The following is a 20,908-nucleotide window of genomic DNA, read 5'->3' as shown; positions in this document are numbered from 1 at the left end:
TGAATAGTTTGTAAATACAGTGTAATATCAGTAATATTTTGTGCTCTTTCTGGTTTTAACTATTAAATAAATATTTTGCAAGATACAAAATAACTTTTTCAAAATAGCTTCACTTTCCTTGTCTCACATACAAATCTTTACCTGGTTCTTTCAATACTGCTGGTTGTGTTAATGCTTTTATACCTATTAAGCAGAAGTAATGCATGAAATAGAAGAATTTTCTGTCTGATTTGTTGCAGGGTATTTACAACAGGAAAAACTTCTAGCTACCTGCCGTGAATTTATTTTGGAAAGTTCAGATTTGAAAGAATATGCAGAGCACTGTACAGAGGATGGGTTTATTCCAGCCTGCTTGCTGGTGAGTTTGTGTTTGCAAAGTAGAAAGTTAAATTCTTTTGCATCCATGGAAAAGAAAATTGAGATTTCTCAGTGTAACAATTACTTCTCTAATGTTACTTAAAATGTTTAGTTAGATCATTGTCTCTGGGTTTTGGGGTTTGTGTATCCTGTGATATTAGTAGTTACTTGGTTTCTAGTATTTAATTTATTGCTAAGGAACATAAGCGTAAAATATGTGAATTGTTTTCAGCGTATTATGTTTAGTCTGCTTTATAGGTTTGTGGTTGATTTATGGAAGGGTGTCGCAAGAATTTTATTGATTTCAGGGCTGCTCTTGTAATTTATTGGCGATTGCTTTCCTATCCTAGATGAAGCAGCCGGTAATGTTCTATTTCAACTACATATTAAATGTTTAGGTAAGGTACCTCATTTAAGGTTACCAAATTTTGTTGACAAAAACTGCGTTTCAGTTCAGCTTCCTCTTTGATCAGTATCATCTGCTTTGTCCCAGGTGAAATGCGGAGCTTTGAGTGTGCGTAAATACAGTGTGTAGCTACGTATGTAAATATGTGCATATAGCTACAGGGTAATGAGATACTTTGCATTTTTAATATATACAAAATTAGATTTTTAATATAGTATCCAAATTACAGGGTTTAGATATTGCTGTGTATCAACCTTTGAATGTTTATATGTGCATCTTCTTCCTGTTTTCTGTTTTGTTCTTCTAGTATATTGGTTAATTACATGGTCTGGGATTTTGTCCACAGTATTCAAAATTTGTGTAAATCTTTTCTGAGATCTGAGGTCTTGATGTACCCACTTGAAACAGACTGTTAAACTTATTTGCTTTACAAATGTTTAGTTAGCTGTACTTTTAGGGTAGGGAATTGAGCACTAAGCTATGACCAGCAAAAATCAGAAAAAAACAAATGTAAATAGATTATCCAGATAGGTATAGATTATAGATAGATTATCCAGATAGATAATACATTATTCCTTTTCTCTGTTTTTCTTAGAAAGTTATAATATGATAGCATCTAAGAAAAAAATTGCACTGCAGCTCAAAATACTTGCAGTAAAGGGCTGTATTTGTCATACCCTATAGAGTTCCCACTAACAAGCAAGACAAGAAGTTGTAACATGATAGTGGTGACTTTGGAGTCTTAATTCTCTTTGTTTCACCTAAAATAACAGAACAAGTAAATATGATGTGAAAGTTAATTTTGTGTGACTGTTAAGATTTTTACTTGAGACAGAAGTTTCTTCACGTTTGCATCTTAGCGCATGTTGTGTTCCAGGATGATACATATTCATTACTTTGTTACAGCTGTTCATCGTCTTATTTTTGTGTTTTTATTCCATAATACCAAAGATGAGTGGAGGTTGTGCAGCTCTAACTGCTATACCAGTATTGTGCAGTGAGATCGAGCACTTCCAATTTTGTGTTCGTAATGGCATTTTGTTCCATAGATTGTTTTCTACGCTATTTGAGACAACTCAGCATACACCAGCAGCATACAGTTCCTTGTGTCGACGATCAGCTTGGTGTAGTCTTTTAAAGAACTGCTTAAATACAATGTGATACAGCAGATGAAGTATAAGTTAATAGTGAAGATTCTAAGATCAGTATTTTTTTTCCAGTCTCTGTGTGGAAAAAACTTGACAACTATTCTTAATGAATACGTAGCCATGAAAACAAAAGGTAAGCCTTCAGAATGAGATTTTTGTTTTATTTTTCTTATTTATCTGTTGTGAATTCCTTGAGGAAGAGGTAGTATCTCCACCTATATATGGACTTAAAGCAATCCTGCATCTATGCTAGAAGTTGAAGGTTTCCATATTATGCAGACAATGGCCAGTTAGATGAGCATCTTGTGAGCAAAATTAATTGATTATCTTAGTTTGGATTTGCCAGCATATATTTTCACTTCAAATTTGAGCAGAACTTCTAATATAATAAAGCACAAAGATAGAATAAAGTGTGCAAAATGTATGAGCTTATGCTTGTAAAATTTTAGTGGTTATTGTTTATACTAGAAATAGGAGGAGGATCTCCTCTCTCTGGTGACCAGTGATGAGACGTGAGGAAATAGAATGAAGCTGCGTCAGGGGAAGTTCAGATTGGACATAAAGAAAAGGCTCTTCACTGCAAGGGTGATCAGTCACTGGAACATGCTCCCCAGGGAGCTGGTCGCAGCACCAAGCCTGTCAGAGTTCAGGGAGAGTCTAGGCAACACTCTTTGGCATATGGTTTAGTTTTAGGTAGTCCTGTGAGGTGAAGGGAGTTGCACTCGATGATCCTTATGGGTCCCTTCCAACTTGAGATATTCTATGGAACAACCAGGAGGAGTCCTACAGTATAAAATGTTTCTTGTCTTGTTTTTAAAACTAATTAAAATAAATTTAGAATAACTTGATATTTTGTATGACTATTAGAGGCAGAGTTAGGGCATTTCTTCTTTTTTAAAAGCAATTCTTGAGCTTCTAAGTGTTGCTAAATCCTATAATTTTTGATAGGTGTTATATGATCAGATTTTAGTGGGGCTTGGTTCTTGGACTTCCAATCTAAGACATATCATGTTTGGAACTTTTTTGAATGTTTTTTTCCTTTCACACTAGGTTTAATAGGAATGGTAGCTAAGACACAAGCATAATTTCTTCAAAATACTTTGTACTTGGCACCTTAAAAAACTTTATAAATGGATATGCTTACATCTTTCCATTTATACTTTGATACTCTGTGCTTCAAAAATACCAAGTGTTTTTCCCTGTTTGGGTGACATCTTAAAATAAACCACTGCTTCTAAAGGCCTGTCGCCGGATTACAATTTTCAAAAGCCCACAAGTGATTTGGGAATATGAATACCATTTCCAGAAGTGAGTTAGGTTAGGTTAGCATGTGTTTGCCCAGGAGCCAACACCACATGCAGATTCCAATGCGAATTGTCATGATGAGTGTCTGACTCAATTTCATTTAGGCTTCTAAAACTGAGAACTGTATCCATGATGAGTTTTTGTTTGTATCAATCAAACTACTTGAATTAGGAGTTAGGGCTCTCTAATCAACAGAATATTAAGAAGGCAACTAGATGCCTAAAGTTAGATGATGTCTGAAACATCCCATAATAATTATTTTGCTTGTGATTTTACTTTTTCTTACCATGTATCTGTTTAGACATCCAAAATGGGTTTTTTATGGTTTATTTTAGAAACAACAAGTGAAGTTCCAGCAGTGATGTCATCTCTGTGGAAAAAATTAGACTATACACTTTCTCAGATCAGGTAATACAGTTTTGAAATTAAGAAGGAAAAATTTCACCCTAAGAGCGAGTCTCTATGTTGATCAACTCTCCTTATCATTGTATGAGAATGGTTTTGCTCTCTATTGCCTCTGAGAGATGGTGAAAGAGCTAGGTATGTGAGAGTTGATAGTTGAGTAGACATTTCAAGATTTTAAGGCAGGACTAGCAGATAAGGAGGGCATCAGTGTGAGTATGTGGCCTTCCTGCAATAAAACAAAATACTATGACTCATTTTGAATCTGATACCATTGTGGTTACTTGATCAAAAAATACAACGGTATGCTTCATTTGAAGAATCTGTGACCACTGTTTAAAAGAATAAAACCAACAATCAGTAGATTGAAGCTTTATGAAGTAATGTGTGGTTGGGATCAGTATTCATCATATGGTTAATGTCAGTCTGTTGCAACGTGTAGCTGACTCTTTCCATTGTGTTCCTTTCATTTATGTCACCTGCTTTATTTTTTAGGAGCATGCAGAATTCCACAGGATTTTCTGCTAATCAAAGGAGTAAGTAACTTTAGAGCCAATTCCATGGGATCGATAAGCTTTATATTCAAATTATCTGTTTTGGCAAAAAATGGAGGAATGCTGCAGCAATCAGGAACACATCCTTACTCATAAAATGTTGTGAAATCTCTACTGCAGTGGGTTTTTCTTCAGCATGTCTGTTGTCTTCAGTGCAGTCTGTGGATTGCTGTAATGATCAAGAAAGGAAAGTAAGAAAAGAAGAGCTTTTTGCTCATCTTAAATTCTCTGTATAGCATTTTCTTCTCTGTTGAAAACTTTTTAGAATTTTACGCAGTTAAAAGTTTTTAAACTGCTGCTTCAATCCTGAAGCTGTTGACTTAATTTGTGGTTCATAGAGGAACTGAAAACATAACCAGTCTAATAATGATGCAGTTTCATTTCTGTAGAAGGGGAATATAAAAATATATTACAATCTTGAAGCCATTATTTTTTATGCATACAAACATATATCTAAGCAAAATATTCTACTTATTATATCTAGAATTGTTTCTTTCATTACAAAAACTGCCAAATGAAGTCTCAAAAAATAAAAGTTTGAATGAAATGTCATTTCGGTGTGATTTATTCCTTGTTTAAGCAGTGATACAAGCATGGTTACAGTATCTGTGTAAGTTAGCTGTACTTGAATTATTTTGGCTCAAACCTGTAACACAGAAGACAAAGAAAGGTGTTGCTTACTTTTTGAGTTTCATTAATTAGTTGTTGAAGCACAAAAAAGTTTCAGAGGAGCATCCTTAATTATGCCTTGGAAAATCAGCAATGTTTTTAAATTCCTTTATCGTATATTTTCATCTTGTCTTTATTATCTCCAGCACGTACAAGAAGTGGCATTGTAGAAATGAAAAGACAGAGAATGCTTCAGCAATCAGCTCCTCCAAACTCAGGATTGTTGTCAGTAGCACCTCAGTCAGGGCCACAGAATTCCTCTTCTATTGTATCTCCTCAAGTTATTCACAGGCCAACAATAAATCAAAGCATGTCACAGGCAAGACCGAATATGTTGTTTGTGCACCAGTCACAAACCCAAGAAAACAAGATCACCAGTAAGTTGCACACTTTCCTAAACCTTTTTTTGTGTGAAAAAAATCTGTGGATATAGATGTAAGTTTTCTAGAATCAGGGTTAATCATCTTTAACCAGAAAAGTTTTGGAAAATTAATGCTTTGTTCCGCTAGCTCTCCAAGCTGGTTCAGGTGATTAAAATAAAAGGAGTGTCCAAAAGAGAAATAGCTCTTGCATACTTACTTGCTAATGTGCGTTCTGAGATCAGAAGTGTGTTAACTTGTTGTTATTCTGTCCTGTGTTCACCCAAAACACTTATTTTAGCAGATAGGGGTGATACACATTGAGTGGATGTTCTTCCTAAGATACATTTAAAAGGGATGGTTCTCGTTTTCATGGTAATACCAAATTACTAATTGACAGGAGTTGATTGGAACATAATAAGTGTTGTGTAGATTTCTGTACTGCTTTAAGAGTGTCACTAGTAAAAGTACTGGCATCATAATCTTTTTTTTCCTTTATAAAGCAGGAGATTTCATACACATTCAGGTTCCGGCATCACAAGAACGAAAGCTTCATTCAAACTTGCTTTCTCCAGGAAGACGAAAAAGGTAAACCAGGTGGTTTATTTTTTGTGTTTTATTCTTAAGATGGCTGAGAGATTATGCAGTTTTCTAATCTCTAGTGTAAATTTTCTCAGGCAGTGGCAGTTTCACATTTGAGATCCACTGAGAGTGGCCAGTGTGTGACGTTTCACATTAGACTGGCAGGAAGCTACTTTTGCTTTTTTATTGCGTATAGCTGGTCTTTACATTATTTCAATATTAGACATAGGCAAATAATCTTGGAGCCTGAAATTTAGTATTCCTTCCAAAATAGCCCTTTCAATTATGAAAATTCTCATTATTAATAAAATTTGCATTTTTTCTGTTTTTAACCTAGAAAAACTGTTGTCTTCAATAAATTTTGTCAGCAAAAATTTTCATATTTGCACTGAAAGTAGTGTGAAAACCTGTTCTTATACCAGGTTTACATTTTTTATTCTTTGATGCCAGTGTCCTTTTGTTTTTAATGAACTAATTGTTCTCTTGTTGTTCCATATGTTGTCTTTGTCCCTTACTAGATCCCAGTCAATTGTTGTGCTTATCATTTTTCCGGATCCTTACTTATTAATACCTTTTCCAGGTCCTCTCTATCCCTGCATGGTTGTTTTGTGGGTAATTTATTTCAGTGCACTGCTGATTGATGGTTTCAGAAGAGCCTACACCATGATCTCATATAAAAACATCCCATTTCCTATTCATTATCTAAATTCTTATGCAACTTCACATTTGTTTGCTTCTTTGGCAACAGCTGCTTCTTGAGAGATCAAGTCTTTTTATTGAGTAGCAGTTAACCAGAACCTATACTACCAGTTAAAGTAATATATACCGTAGGGGGAAAAATACTAAATAGTGGGTGTGGAATTCAGTTTGCCATTGTGCTGTTCACCCACAGTCTGTATATTAGTTTGAAACTTCTGTGAAGTCAGACATATGCATACAATATAATGAAACAGGTATTGGCTTTTATTGTATTTCCAGTATGTAGTTAATTTTCTGTTGATTAAAATCTTTTATTTGCTTTTTAAAAAGGAAGAGAAACACTTGATCTACTGACTGTTAGGTCTATTGTTTGCTATGTTCTCACAAAATACATCATTATTTTTTCAGTGAATCTCAGAAGAGGAAAAATATTGCAACATCTGGACCTCTTTCAGCAACTAGAAGTTTTCAAGACCCTGAGGAAGTAATAATAGAAAAAGAAAGTGAGCCCCTTGAAGAATTCATAGATGGTAACTTCCCAGTGAGTATACGTTTATGGAAAGTATTTACATTTAAGAAAATAAAAAAGACTAAGGAGAACTAGTCTTTCACATGTTCGTCATCTTGGGTATTATAGAAATTAACTTTAGAAGATAGATGTATTGTTTTGTATTTGAACTAGCTCTTCTGCGTACTAAACTAGTGAGGATGGCATGGCTATGAAGTTTTTTTTTTTCTTTCCTTGATTTATTGGCTTTGCTAATATATACCTGTAAGCTGTCAGAATACAGTAACTTTTTAGACAACTGAAACCAGAAAGCACAATAAACCTTGCTGTACTTTAGGAGAGTAGAAGTACAGGAATGTTTTGGGATGTTTTTCATAGCAATGTCAGGCAGTCACAGATTGGCTGTCTCTCTGTTATAAAGAGTGTTCTCTATGTTGAATTGATTGATTATTTTAATCAATAAGTTGGAAATTCATGCTTCTTTTCTGGTGATGATAAAAATACAAACCTGACCACTTTAAAACTGTGCTTTGCAGCAACTGGTTATTGAAAATGCCAGAGAAAAAATCTTGAGCAACAAATCTCTTCAGGAGAAGCTTGCTGAGAACATTAACAAAATCCTTGGCAGGTAATAAAAGGAACCTCTAAACTTCATATTCTTGTTTAATTTATTTTTGAGTTCTGAACTAATGAGTAATGTGTTTCAGTGATGGCAATGTCGCTCAGGCCCCTAAACAGATGGACAGTGGTCCCGCGGAACAGGAGACTTCAATTGATGAAATCCTTGGACTTCAGGTAGGTGTGGGTTGCCCTGTTTACATTTTCTGAGGACCAGGCACATGAGAATGATCAGTTATGGGAACTATGCTGAACCTCTGTCTACTGTCTGATATCTGAACTTGCTCTCCTCTTTCTGTTCTTTCTTTTTATTTGTTTGTTTGTTTTATGGTACAGCTGAGCCTCACTAATGGCTAGCATATGCCCAGGGGCAGTTCCACAACTTCCCTTACATAGGAATTAACTCTCACCTTTCATGGTGGCGGTCAGGTTCAAGTAACTGAAATGAGAGAATACTAGTATTTTGCTGGAGTTAATTTTGAGCCAGTTAGCAATCTGAGTTCATGCCCAATGCTTGTACAAAGCAGTAGAAGCATGCAGTATGGTCAAAAGAGAGTGGGACCGCTTCTGCCAGTGGTTAGCTGTTCATGTTACCCTCAGACTAAGTACACTGTCCCATAGTCACCAGCTGCCTGCTGGTTACTGGATCTTTGGTACCAGTAGTTGGGTACCAGCTTCTGACTAGGGATCTGATCAAAAGTCTTATAAAAGAAAAAATAATTTTAAATAGCTTGCAGCCTTCAAACATGTTTAGTGTGATCTGATTTTCTGATTTGCTGTAAGATAAACATGGATTGTCTAGTATAGCAAGAGACATTGTCTTTGGAGCCTAAATAAGGATGCTTTTTCTTCAGATTTAATGTTTTCTTGCTTTTGAAGGAAATGTATGTTCTGCTTCTACAAACTAAACTTCTAGTGTTCTCCCTTTGTTCTACAATATTTGAGCTGGCAATCACATTGTTATAAAGGGCTCTTAATGAGAGGAAATTATAATCTTCTTGGCCCTCATGAAAAGTGCAGGAGAGTAGAGCCAGTTGCCTGTTTACAAAGTAGTGGTGTCTGTTTTTTTAAAAGCTATTCTTCTGTCATTTGGTGATTGTAAGTCAATTTTTGTCAATATACAGAGCTGAAAAGCTATATTCCATTTTTCTGAGCAGAACAAAATGAAAGCAGCATCTTCGTTTAGTTAGAGTAGCTGAGACAAAATAATCAAGCGTATCAGATGAGATGTCCTGATAACAATAGCCAGGTATAAAAACCAGTAACCCAACTGGCACATAAAGTGAGAAATCTTGAAAAAGTAATTTATAAAATAACCTAATCCTAGTTGTAATGTATGTAACCCAAGCACCATATGTGTCAAAAAAATCAGTAAAAGGTAGTTGAGGATTAAGTTCAATCTAGAATAGTTTGACTTTCTGCTGATATTTTGCATAGTACTTAACATCAGAAGTGTTGGTCTCCCTTCTTCCTTATCCACAGAAAGTTTTGGATTCCTAACACTCTTGAAGGCAGAGGAGGAGATTAGCAGGTCCGCTTGTCACCGTTCAGGTGCAGAAGTGTATCCACGTGTTCAAAGAAGCAGCATGTATTATTTTCTGTATCTTTTTCATCCACTCTTATAACTGCCATATCAAAGGTTGTAGAGTGCTTAGAGGATCTCCTGGAGATCAGGAGAAACTTTGAGTGCCCCACTAATTTTCTTCCTGGGCTGCTACCAAAGATGTCAGCTTGAAACAGGAACTTAAAAGCAGTGCCCTGTATAGCCGTGCCTCCCAACTACCTTCTGCAGAAGAGTCGTTGAAAGTTAATATTATAGGATATGTAATTGTAAATGAAATAAAACATCCCTTTGCTTAGTGTTGTCCTCTAGATGTACGCCCAACCAACGCATCATGGTTAATTTGGAATTTTTGTACCAGTGGTTGGGTAGTGCAGGCTCACAGCATTCACACCATCTGCATGAGCTTCCAACATAGCCTGAGATATAGTTTTTCTTAATTGCTGACCATTTTATGGAGAATACTGCAATGTGCCTGTGCAGGGTGTAATGTCTGACGAAGATGTTTGGGTTTTGGGGGGCTTTATTTCTTGAACTGCAATCACTAATATTTTTTTACAGACATTAAATTTGTGGAAGAAATGTTTCCAGCATTTGTCTTTATGTTTCTGTGCTGAGCTGAAGTAATAGAACTAAAAACAATCTGAAAACAATTCTTAAACAACAAGCTTGTTGCTGGCTTTAAGTTACAGAAGTAACTTGCTTAACAGTTCTGTATGTCTTGTCTTTTCTCAGGGTGAAATTCATATGTCAGAAGAGGCTATACAGGACATTCTAGAACAGACAGAATCAGATCCAGCTTTTCAGGCTCTCTTTGACTTGTTTGATTATGGTAGGGTATATTGTTCTCAATTGTAACATTACTGTAAAGCATCATGAGTTTTCCTAAGCATTGCTTGAAGAAGCAAAGGTGATGCAAGTAGGCCTCTTTTGCAAGAGAAATGTATTGTATGACATCTGTGTCCCTCAATTCAGAATTAGATTTGTAGATATGTTTATATACGACTATAAAGTACAGCATTTTCTTGTCGCTGAAAATTCTGGTTTTCTGGTGGCTCAGTGATTGTTTATTCTAACGTCTTCTGGTCTAAAGGATAATAGTTCATATTTGGTTTTCTATTTTGTTGTAAAACTTCTCTATCTGTCTGGTGAGGGGTATTCTCACATAAAATGTAAGGGCATTTCTATGCTATTTCTGGATTTGTAATGAATATGGACAAATAGTTCTTTGAGTTTAGGATGGCATTTCTTGAATTTGAAATCTCCATGCTTCATTTAAAATGTAATAATCACATTTGTTTGTAAAATGATGTATTTTCATGCCTTATTTTGAAAATAGGAAAGAGCAAAGTAAACAAGAACTTACCTGCTGGTATTTCTGGTCAGAGTGGAGTAGAAAATGCAATCCTTGTGGAGGAGGTTAACCTGGAAACACTTGAAAGTTCTTTAGGAACAGAAGAAACTAGTAGATGTAGGTTTTATTTTCTTCAAGATCTTTTCTAGTCTGTTCACTTTTTATCATGAGAATATTTTCAGACAATTTGTACATTTCAAAATCTTTCTGTTTTCAATGGTAATATCCAGTTTGACATTTACGTTGCATGAGCATAGGGATACACCTGGTCTGTTAGAAAGCTTCGGTATATCAAGTTTAATAGTAGTCCGTCAGTGTACTTACAAGTTGTACTTGATAAGCTCCTAAATGAAACCAGAATATCTGCAAATCTGGTTTCTTGTTCAAAACAGAGATACTTTGTAATATTCATTGTGGAACACATGAAGATAATATTTTACATCTAACTATATTAGTCTTTTCTCTCTATTCTGTAATGTATTGGTTAATTAATACACAAAAAGAGTCTTACTCTGGACAAAAGATGTGTTTAGTCTGTCTACCCCATTCTTAAGTATAGTAGTAGATATTTAGTAAAAGTATATGAGAAATAGAGCTGAGAGGTCTTTATCCTGAGATGTTTTTTGTGCTTCTGGAAATCTGATTTAGTGACTTGAGCCATTTGCTTATTATGTGTGTGCTTATTATTTATGGACAAACTGATTTGCCAGATTGCCTAATGTATATAATCTAACCATATGTTTCATATACTTTCCACTCAGCTTGAAAATAAGGATGAGTAGCATTATTCCCACTTAGTTTCATGTGAAACAGTTTTCCACTGAACTGATAAATTGCTTCTAAAATGCTGTAAAAGGATCATCTGTTCTCATAATTATGAAACTGATTTATTTTCTGTTTTACAGGTGATAATTCTAGAGAATCACTATCCTGTAAAGGTTTTCAGTTAGGAGAACCATCATGTGCCTTGAAGACCAGCATTAGTGATGATGATATGGCTAAGAAAAATACAACCAGTGAACAGTTGCCTGGAAGTTGTAGACCAAGGAAGCAGACTGAAGTACTTAAAACCGTTACCCCTGAACATATTGGAGAGCTTGAAATCGCTTTTGACTCTGTGCCTGGTTTGGCCGAACCTAACAAGAGACAGAGTTCCGATAGCGAATGTAATGAGCCCTGTGGAGATTCTTATGATAAAAAGGACTTGTCTGTGTTAGTATCTGACAGTGAAAGAGCTATGGAGATTGAAAAAGGCTCACTAAGTCATAGTGCTCAAAGTAGTCCTAGTTTTGAATATGTTCATTCTGGTAGTCCACAGATCTCATTGATATCATTGGCAGAAGGTACGACAACCAGTGAAAACAAAGCACACTCTGGAAGTAAATGTCACTTATCACCAGATACATCACTATCTGAAAAAACACTTACTGAAAGCCCTTCTAATGGGAGCCCTGGCCACAGCATACTGCTGAGGAAAAACAGTTCATCAATTTCTAGCCCATCAGCAGATGCAGGAAGAGAACAGGCTGTAACAAACAATACAACTCCTTTGCCTGGTATTTTACAGGAGAGCTCTAGCCACTGCTCTGACCATCAGGACCAGAGTATGCACTCAGACTGTGCTGCAAGATCTGCAGTGAATATTTCAGATCTTGACAAAACAGAGTTGCAACTTGAAGTTGTTGATACTTCTAACAAACCTTGTTCGAATGATCAGCATACACTTGATAAGCCTTGTAAGAAAGATTTTAACCTCCCTTCAGGGCAGTCAGACCCAGAGGGAACACAAGGGGAAGTGCAAGAACCTTCATCTTCTACAAAAGTAGATGCTGATAGTATATATTTCTCTTCTGGTGATGATGCATGTACAGAAATTTCTGTAGTATCTACTGAAAATAATCTTACTACATCTGAAATATGCCACTCTCGTCTCCCAGAAACTGCATCATCAACAGAGGAGTCTGGTACCGAGGCCAAAAGTATAAGCGGTGTGTCTTCTAGTAGTCAACCAATGGATGTTGATCCTTCTAATATAATGTCCCTCAAGATCATCATCAGCGATGATCCATTTATTTCGTCAGACACGGAGTTAAATAATGCTGTTTCCAGCATCACAGGAGAAAATTTGCCAACTATAATACTGTCTTCTCCAGCCAAATCCCCAGCTAAAACCACAGGCCTGTCCAAATGTCTGACTTCAGAAGATGCAGAAAAAAATGTGGATTCAGCTTTGGCAGAGCAGAATCTTCTTGTGCTTAGGTCTAAGGATCCCGTGGTCACCTCAGTTAGCACTCAGAATGAAGACTGCACTGGGTTTTCAGTTGCAGGTACAACTAATCTTTCCAAGGAAGGAGGATTTATACAGTTGATGCCAGCAACAAGCACAGCTTTTGCGAATTCAAACAACCTTTATATAGCCACCTGTGTGACTGATACAACTACCTTGGGCACAGCTGTAACACCATCAAATGTAGTTGTACTGCCCAGCAATTCTATGCCACTTGCTGCCCAAGCTCCAGCCGTACAGCAGTTACGGACTCCTAGATCCAGCAGTACCTTTGCAGCAAACCAGAATGTCTCTCCAAATTTCCCACAAGGTAATATTATTAGAAAATGACTGAAAATGTGTTGTTTATCTAGCATTTTTATTCTTCCTTTGTAGGTACATTAAAAGTAAACTGAATTTTTAAACGCTGCTCTATCTGCCTCTTGAAACCAGCCAGGAGTTTTGTATTTATCAAGTATATTAGTTGCTGCTACAAATTAAAATAATGAAAAGTCATTGACCAGGCTTCTTTGAAAAAAATAGCCTCGTTATTCAGAAGCTTAAATTATATCATTTTATCAGTGTTAAATTTAGGAGCCATTATTTTGGCTTACCCTAGAAAATATTCCATTATTTCCGCTAAATAAAGCAGTTTGCTTGTTTTGTTTGTTTTCGTAAGATTCCTGTTATAAGTAGAATGCTATGTGTTATGGGTACCCATATTTATTTTAGATAACTGGCTAGGTGTAGATACTCCTTCCAAAATGACTTCCTTGTTTTGTTTTGTTTCATTTTCCAAAGACCTAGTCTACACTAAAGTACATCTAGATAAATATGTAAGTGTAATATTATTTCTTTCCATAATATAAAAATCTATCCTGGTGCAGGTACTTTTATTTGTACAGTGATAAAAATTTTAAGTGCTTTTTAAAATGTTTAACTATAAACTGGTTGTAATCAATGCATTTAAATTTATTTGCAAAATTAAAAACTTGTCGCAGTTATCCTTGAATTTCTATGTGTAGTCATTTCATTGTGGTCAGAGGTCAGTGCAACAGTACGTGCAGGATCTTGGGGTGCTGGCCTTTTCTATCATTACGATTTCTTTATGCAACTGTTGTCTTCAGGCTTTTTTCACAGGGAGAGAAATAGAAGTTTCCCCATTCTGCATGTAATATTTTTCCTGGGTGGTGCTCATCTAACTGAAAAACTGTGTGGAATTAAGTTTTCTTTCACTTTTCAATTAACATGCCATAGTAGTTGCCTTATTTTATAATTCCCATCTGTCTAGCAACCGGACACTCTTACAATCTGTTTGCATAACTAATTTAAAACAACTATTTTAACAATTATTTAAATAGTTAAACAGGAGACTTTGGCTTAAATAGCCCAAATTAGTCGCATTGTGCTTTTTTTTTTTTTTTTTTTTTTAATAGCTGATCTCAAACCCACTATTTAACTAAAGTCTTTGTGTACTACATTTGATACCTTCTACCAGCCAGGAATATACCTCAGATATGTACATAAGACAAAACTAGCCTCTCCCAGCTTCTTCTGTGCTTATAAGGGGAAGGTGTTATGGGTGAACTGGAAGAAGAAGAAGAAATTCCACTACTAACTTTTGGGCATGTTAATTGTAGGGAGTAGGATGCAAATAATAGTTTATTTTTGCTAAGCAGCAAATTGAGCTATTTAATATTAATTTTTCTGGTTTTTTTATAAACTAATTTACAGTTCAAGCCTTAACATAGGTACGTTATACTTCATTCAAGCTTAATTTTGAACCATTTCTTAAAAAAGAAAACTGAGTTTAACTCAAGAATCCAATTTAAACTAAAAATAACGGCTACTTAACCAGTTTTTTAGTAGTGACATATATATATATGATCTAGTAAGGACCTTAAAGTTTTTGTAAAAAGCCAGAGCTTTTCTTGCCACATAATCTTTCTTGATCACATAATTTTTAAGAAATCCTCTTTTCAAGCTTTTCACTGAAGTCTTTTTGTTTCTGTACAATTTTAACACTTTGATATTTTTTAGGTTCTGCCATTATAATTACATCTCCAGTGCAACCTGTTTTGCAAGGAATGGTGGGAATGATTCCTCTCTCAGTAGTAGGACAAAATGGAAATATGTTCTCAGGACCTGCCTGCCAGGTAGCGCATCAGAAGTAAATCTTTGTCTTTTCAAAATTAAAGCTGAAGTGATAAGAAGTCTTTTGGTAAGTGATGATGGAGTATTATGGTTCTTTCAAGGTTCTACATATGCCTGTGGCTAATCCAGTGTGCAACAGAAGTGTCCCAAAGCTTCCTATCCCTCCCAAATCACAGAAGATTCCTGGAGCAAGAAACAAGACTAATACAGGTACCTATCTTGCATTCTTGAGAAGGGCAGAAGAAAAGTGGGGGTTCTACAGACATGTCAGTTCTGAGTAATAAAGTTTTACAAATAGCAGTGCTCCTCTGCCAGGTAGCTGCTGGGATGGCTTTGAGAGAGGCCTGTAACCTGTAATTAGTACCTATATTTGCTCAATTAACCAATAAGGATCCCAGGATATTAAATAATGCCAGATTTGGGATTAAGCTTATTTTGAAATCTAATGTCTCAAGGCTCTAATGCAGTTTAAAAAAATGTACTTTTCCTTATATTGCTGGCTATTTTTTATCTCATTGGTTCTAAGTACAGTTTTCTGCTGCCATCAAAATGAAGCCACACGGAGATGCAGAAGTTATTAGAGTCAGCAATTCTAAACATTTATTAAGGAAAATACTTAATACAAGTGTTGCATATGTATACAAAAATGCACTCTATCTATTTTCTCTTTCCTGTTTCTATATATTTATTTAATTGAGACCTTGCTTCTTTAAATAGTAAATTGAAGTAAGATTGGAGTTACATTAATTTTTCAGGGTTGGGAGAAAGTGAAAAATAGTTGAAAATACAAAATAAACAGTTATAAGGACAACTTGTGCATTAGCCTATCTACCTTTTTTTTTAAAGAGTAGGCTTACTCATAAAAATGAAAATAGAATGAAGTTGCAAATCAAGAAAAAAGCTAGGATGGTGTAGTTAGTCTGCGTTCTGGTTTGCTGATGGATAACTGAGAGTTCCCTGTGATTATTTCCCATCTACTTGGAAACCCTGCTGTGCATTTGTAAGTCCAGCTTAATTGGTCCATGTATTTTCTAAGCGTAGACAGCAAGTAACCTTTTTGTTTATATATAGTTGCTGACCTTTGCTAATCTATTAATCTGTAAATTTGAAAATGATGAAAAAGTTGCACAGTCTTGCTGCTGGGTTTTTCTTGACTGATTCTCTGTCAGGTGAAATGTCAGAGAAGCATAGCATCATTTAGGTTGGGAAGGACCCTTCAGATGATCAAGTGCAACCGCTAACTTAACACTACTGAGTCCAGCCTAAGTGCCTTGTCTACAGATGTCATTGTACTATCTGTGAGATGATTTACTTGTAATACTGTCTTTTATTAATGCTTCATCTGTTCCAGGAAAACTGGTACCAAGTGTAGCTGAGCCTTTGAATCATACAAATCCTCGAACACAAAGGTCAGTAGTGCTAGGTATTCAAACTTTCTTTCTTTTTCCTGCCATGAATTTCTTTGTACTGTATTGACTGGGAGGAGAACAGCTTTTTTAACAACGGCATAAGCAGTACCCTCCCCCCCCCCCCCTTTTTTTTTTTCCTCCTGTCTGCCTGCTGGGAGTATTAAAGCAGATGTATGTTCGTACTGGTGCAGCGACATAATAGTGACAAGCCTGTGCTAGAATTCTCTTGCTTCTGTTCCTCTGCTAATTTGGTATGGCTTTGTGTTTATTTTTGCCCTTCTCAATCATCAAATAAAAATTGTTTGAGTGGCCTTCAAGCTAGCAGAAATTACCTGTTACATTTACTGGAAGATTTTGGTGACTAAACCCATTTTTTAATATATATTGATTAATATAATTTAATTGCTAATCAGGATAGGTACTAGTTTTCTGTTGGGTAAGTGAGAAGGAAGCAACGCTTCAGTAGTAACTCTCTCTGTTGTTAGTAGTCTTAGGAAACAAAAGGATGGTGGAATGAGCAAGAGTAAAAAGAGGTAAGTTCCATTTAAATACTAGTGGTGAAACATTCTTTTATTGTGAAAATAAAACACACTTAAAAAATATAAGCTACCTATTCAGAACTCAGTTGAAATGCTGGAAAAGTGAAGGAAAACAGGAACAATAAAGTCACCTTAAAAAAAATAACCAACATATACCAAAGTATACGGTATACAAGCATGCAAAAATCAGTGATTTTTAAAAAGCCACAGAAGCAAGATTTGGGATATCAGTTTGATAATTTAGTTTTCTGCTAATCAATCTCCAGACATATGTTTTGCATAGCAAAGAGAGCAAAATGTTGTCTGTAAAGAGATGTAATTTCTCATTTCTACTCTCTGCCCTCGTATCTCGTCTTGAACAAACTGTCACCATCCATACCTTCTTTACCATCCCAAAGGTACCAAAGTTACCGTCCCAATGTTAATTTGACTTTTCCTCTTGTAAACCATAAAGGCTTATCTGCATGGGGAGGTTCTTCCTAGAATGGATTAGTACGCAGAAGCCTCTCTTGGAAATGCAGCATAAGCCAGGAAGAGGACACAGACATAACAGTGGTGTGAGGTGACAGAGCAGAAGCATTTTTCTTCTGACATCGCTACAGTGCCATGATGGCTGTTTCACACTAATGTGGCTGGTTGTCAGGCAGAGACCAAGCCCTAGGGAGTTTGTATGTTCTCATCCAGATGCCCACGGAGAGCTCTTTGTCTTCCTCTCTATCCCATCACAGACAGCAAATTCAGAGAGGAAAGTACAAGGCACGTGCATGATGATATTGCCCAGAATATTCTGGCAGCCAGTTCGCAGTTTCAGCTCCAAGGACTGACAGAGCCAGAACAAGTGTTCCAGGAGGGACTATGCTGTCAACATGCTCAGTTTCTTTTTGAACTCAAGTAAACTACCAGCATCTACAAATATCTTAGAGTAAAAAATTCCCAAGCTTAATTACATGCAGTGTCCAAACCTCCTTGTTTTGTCTCGAACCTGGTACTAGTTCTTGATGCCCCTAGTTCTTCTACAGCAATTAGTTTCCTTTTTGTTGACTTTTTCCCAGAGCTCAGTCATGTCTCTTTCCAGGCTGAAGAGCCCCAGTCTACTTAACTGTTCTTTGTACAGGCTCTGTTTCATACCTTTTTGTCATCCTTTTTGGCCTTCTTTGAGCTTTCTGCAGTTGTTATCCCTTAGTCTTGGTCTTGTGTTGATAAAATACTTTTTAGAGAATGGAGAGAACTTTATACAGGTGTTTTGAGGGGCAGATGGGGACTTCAGACAGCTGAAATTAACTTGTGCAGTAAGAACAAGTATGTTGCTGAAGTATTTTAATCTGATTTTCAGGACTGGAAACTCAGACAAGCTTATCACTGCAGAACTAGGAAGGAAAGCGGAAGAGAACTTACCTGTTGTGCCGGTAGAGAGCACAAGCTCAAATTCAAGACAAAGTGAAAGTCACAGGAGAGTGCTTTGCTTTGATAATGTCCTACCTGCTCCCAGAGGGAACACCCAAATTCAGACTACTAAGAGTGAAAGTACTTTGTTTGCTGTTGACTCTGCATCATCCTCTGCTAAAGCACAGTCAGCAAAGAGAGAGAAAGATAAAACGCTGCCTAGAATTCTGTGTAAGCCAGAAGTTGGTAACAACAGAAGCACATCTGCAAAGGAGCCGCAGCCTGAGCGGAAAGTGGCAACTGCAGGGGTCCCACTAGATCCCTTCCACAAGACTACAGCAAATAAAGAAAACGAATTGCGAAGAGATACTGATGAAAAACAGAAGAATCAGGATACTGCCAAGCTCTCAAATGGCCAGCAAAGTGCTAGCCTATGGAATGAGAAGACAGTTGCTTCAGTGCAAGAGCTGAACAAAAAGCAAGGGTCACTGTCAAATGGGACTAGCAAATCTTCCGTGTCCGTTTCTTTGTCTTCTAAGGAGCCAAAGCGAGAACCAGCTAAAGTTTCCAACCAAGGCCTTTGCCTGTCAAGTCCATTCACTAAACAATGTGTGGAAATGTTGCAAGACATTCAGTGGCATAGCCCGACTAGTAAAACAGTTGAAAATGGAGAATTGCCAGTACCCCGCACGCCATCTGGAGTTGGAGACAGGCACGCAGATGATACTACGGATAGTGTCCGGACACCGACCTGTCGGCGCTTCAACGAGGACAGCACAACCCCTCGGATAATGGTACCCCCTGCTACGCCAGACTTGCCTGCCTGCAGCCCGGCTAGTGAAACAGGTAGTGAAAATAGCGTCAGTATGGCTGCTCACACGCTGATGATACTGTCACGGGCGGCTATTGCAAGGACTAGCACTGCAGCTCCCCTGAAGGACAATACTCAACAGTTTAGATCTTTACGGAGCACAGTAAAGAAAAGGAAACTAGAAGACTTGAATGAGGGTGAGAGAAATTCTCGTTCTGCAAATAGAAAAGACCTTCAAAGCTCTCCAACACCATCAAAAAAGAAGAAAATAAAGGCAAGTACAGGCATTTACTTTTCATTTAAAATTCTAAATATATATTAGACATCTATATATGTATTTATAATGGGATGGTTCAGAGGTGCTAATCCAAATTCCTGACATCGTATTTATGTTTGTCAGTTTTACTAACTTTGCTTCTTGAGCCTACTCTGAAGAAACAGTTTTCTTAAGATGAGTATAGTCTTCAGATACACCCAAGTAACTCCTACTGACTCCCAGAGAGTACCTATGAAAATCAAGTGATTTCTCTTGGAACATGAATGAGTTTCTAAATTTTAACTTCAATCTAGGTTTCTAGATTGAATAGAAGAATTAGGCCAAACTCAAACTAGGCCTCACTAAAATTCAAGCTATTCTTGCATCCTCGTTTACCACCAGGATTAGGAATCCACATTTTGTGTATTCCCAGTCTCTAGTCTGCAGCACCATGTGTTTGACTTGGGCATTTGATTGAATGGCAAATAGCAAAGGTGTGAGACATGAAAAGGAGATGTATGTAAATAATCAAAAAGGAGACGCAGTATAACTTTGTCATTCAGCATACGTAGGTTTTTTTTATAACTAAAAATAAAAAATCATAGCATACCTCTGAACTATTCTAACTGAAGAATGCTCAGTTATTGGTGCTGTGTATGTGACAGGAGCTGTGAGGCTGCGCCTGCCTGACATCCAGGTGGGCTACTGCTGGAGCTGAGCTCAGCTGCTCCTGCCCACAGCCACACCACTTGTACCCTGGGGGGGTACATGTGACATTTCAGTGTCTGATTTCTGGGTGAGCTTTGTGCAGTTATGTCTGCAAGGTAGATGCAAGGATGAGGTACAACGGAATGCTTACAGACTCTTCAGTATCCTCAGGTTCTTCATATTTAACACAACTGTTCTTTTCTTCTCCTACAGAAAAAGAAGCTACCACATTCTTTGGATGTGGACAAGTTCTTGTTGTCTTTGCATTATGACGAATGAAAAAACAAAAGTTGAACTGTGACTATGTAAAGCTAGGTATTGTTATGCTGAGGTTTTGCATGGGAAGAGAAGCTAACTCTAAAGGGTGAGTTGCACTTTCAGTGCACTGAAGTTTCACTTTATAGCAAAATCATGCTGTTTCTAAAGCAGGTTGCTAAGTGTAGATATCCTTGAGTTGCTATATGTTTATTTTTGAAAAAGCACTTGGGTAATTTTAGAGCCATTTAACTTGCAAAATTGTAAATTTGTATAAATGTAATGTAAGAAAAGTTGTATGTTTCCTGTTACACCACGTTGTCTGTGTTCTGCTGCATTCTCTACTTACCCACCTGAACCACATAGCCAGTTTGTGAAAAGGTTGTGAATTTGAAGGAGCTGTTTGTAGTTCGCTGTTCTCGGACACAGGCAGCTAACTTGGCCACTTCCCATTGTCTTGTTGAATCCTAAAGGAACCTGATCTTCAGCTGTGACTGGCTTGTACTAACACTCTGTTCTCTCATAACCGTTGAACCCGTGTTGAGCGGCTTTGAATGAGTTAACAAAAATACCAGTAACTAAACCTCCAACAGTATTTCTCATCT

General features: G+C 36.8%; 1 protein-coding gene across 1 annotated transcript; it reads left to right on the top strand.

The window, feature by feature from the left end:
- Nucleotides 1-239: 239 nt before the first annotated feature.
- Nucleotides 240-20,538, top strand: NPAT (nuclear protein, ataxia-telangiectasia locus; the record flags this gene model as incomplete). The annotated part of the gene is made up of 17 exons (XM_010078150.1): nt 240-358; nt 1,984-2,044; nt 3,552-3,624; nt 4,114-4,154; nt 4,988-5,218; nt 5,704-5,788; nt 6,890-6,978; nt 7,524-7,617; nt 7,697-7,784; nt 9,904-10,000; nt 10,508-10,639; nt 11,428-13,119; nt 14,829-14,944; nt 15,044-15,152; nt 16,294-16,351; nt 18,224-19,358; nt 20,262-20,538. Coding segments are annotated over 17 exons (4,286 nt in total), but the record flags the coding sequence as incomplete, so codon positions are not given.
- Nucleotides 20,539-20,908: the final 370 nt, after the last annotated feature.

This window comes from Pterocles gutturalis, unplaced genomic scaffold (genome assembly GCF_000699245.1).
Source record: "Pterocles gutturalis isolate BGI_N339 unplaced genomic scaffold, ASM69924v1 scaffold4541, whole genome shotgun sequence".
Classification (NCBI taxonomy): domain Eukaryota; kingdom Metazoa; phylum Chordata; class Aves; order Pterocliformes; family Pteroclidae; genus Pterocles; species Pterocles gutturalis.
The sequence above is the reverse complement of the archived record's forward strand: the minus strand, read 5'-3'. Positions and strand labels throughout refer to the sequence as shown.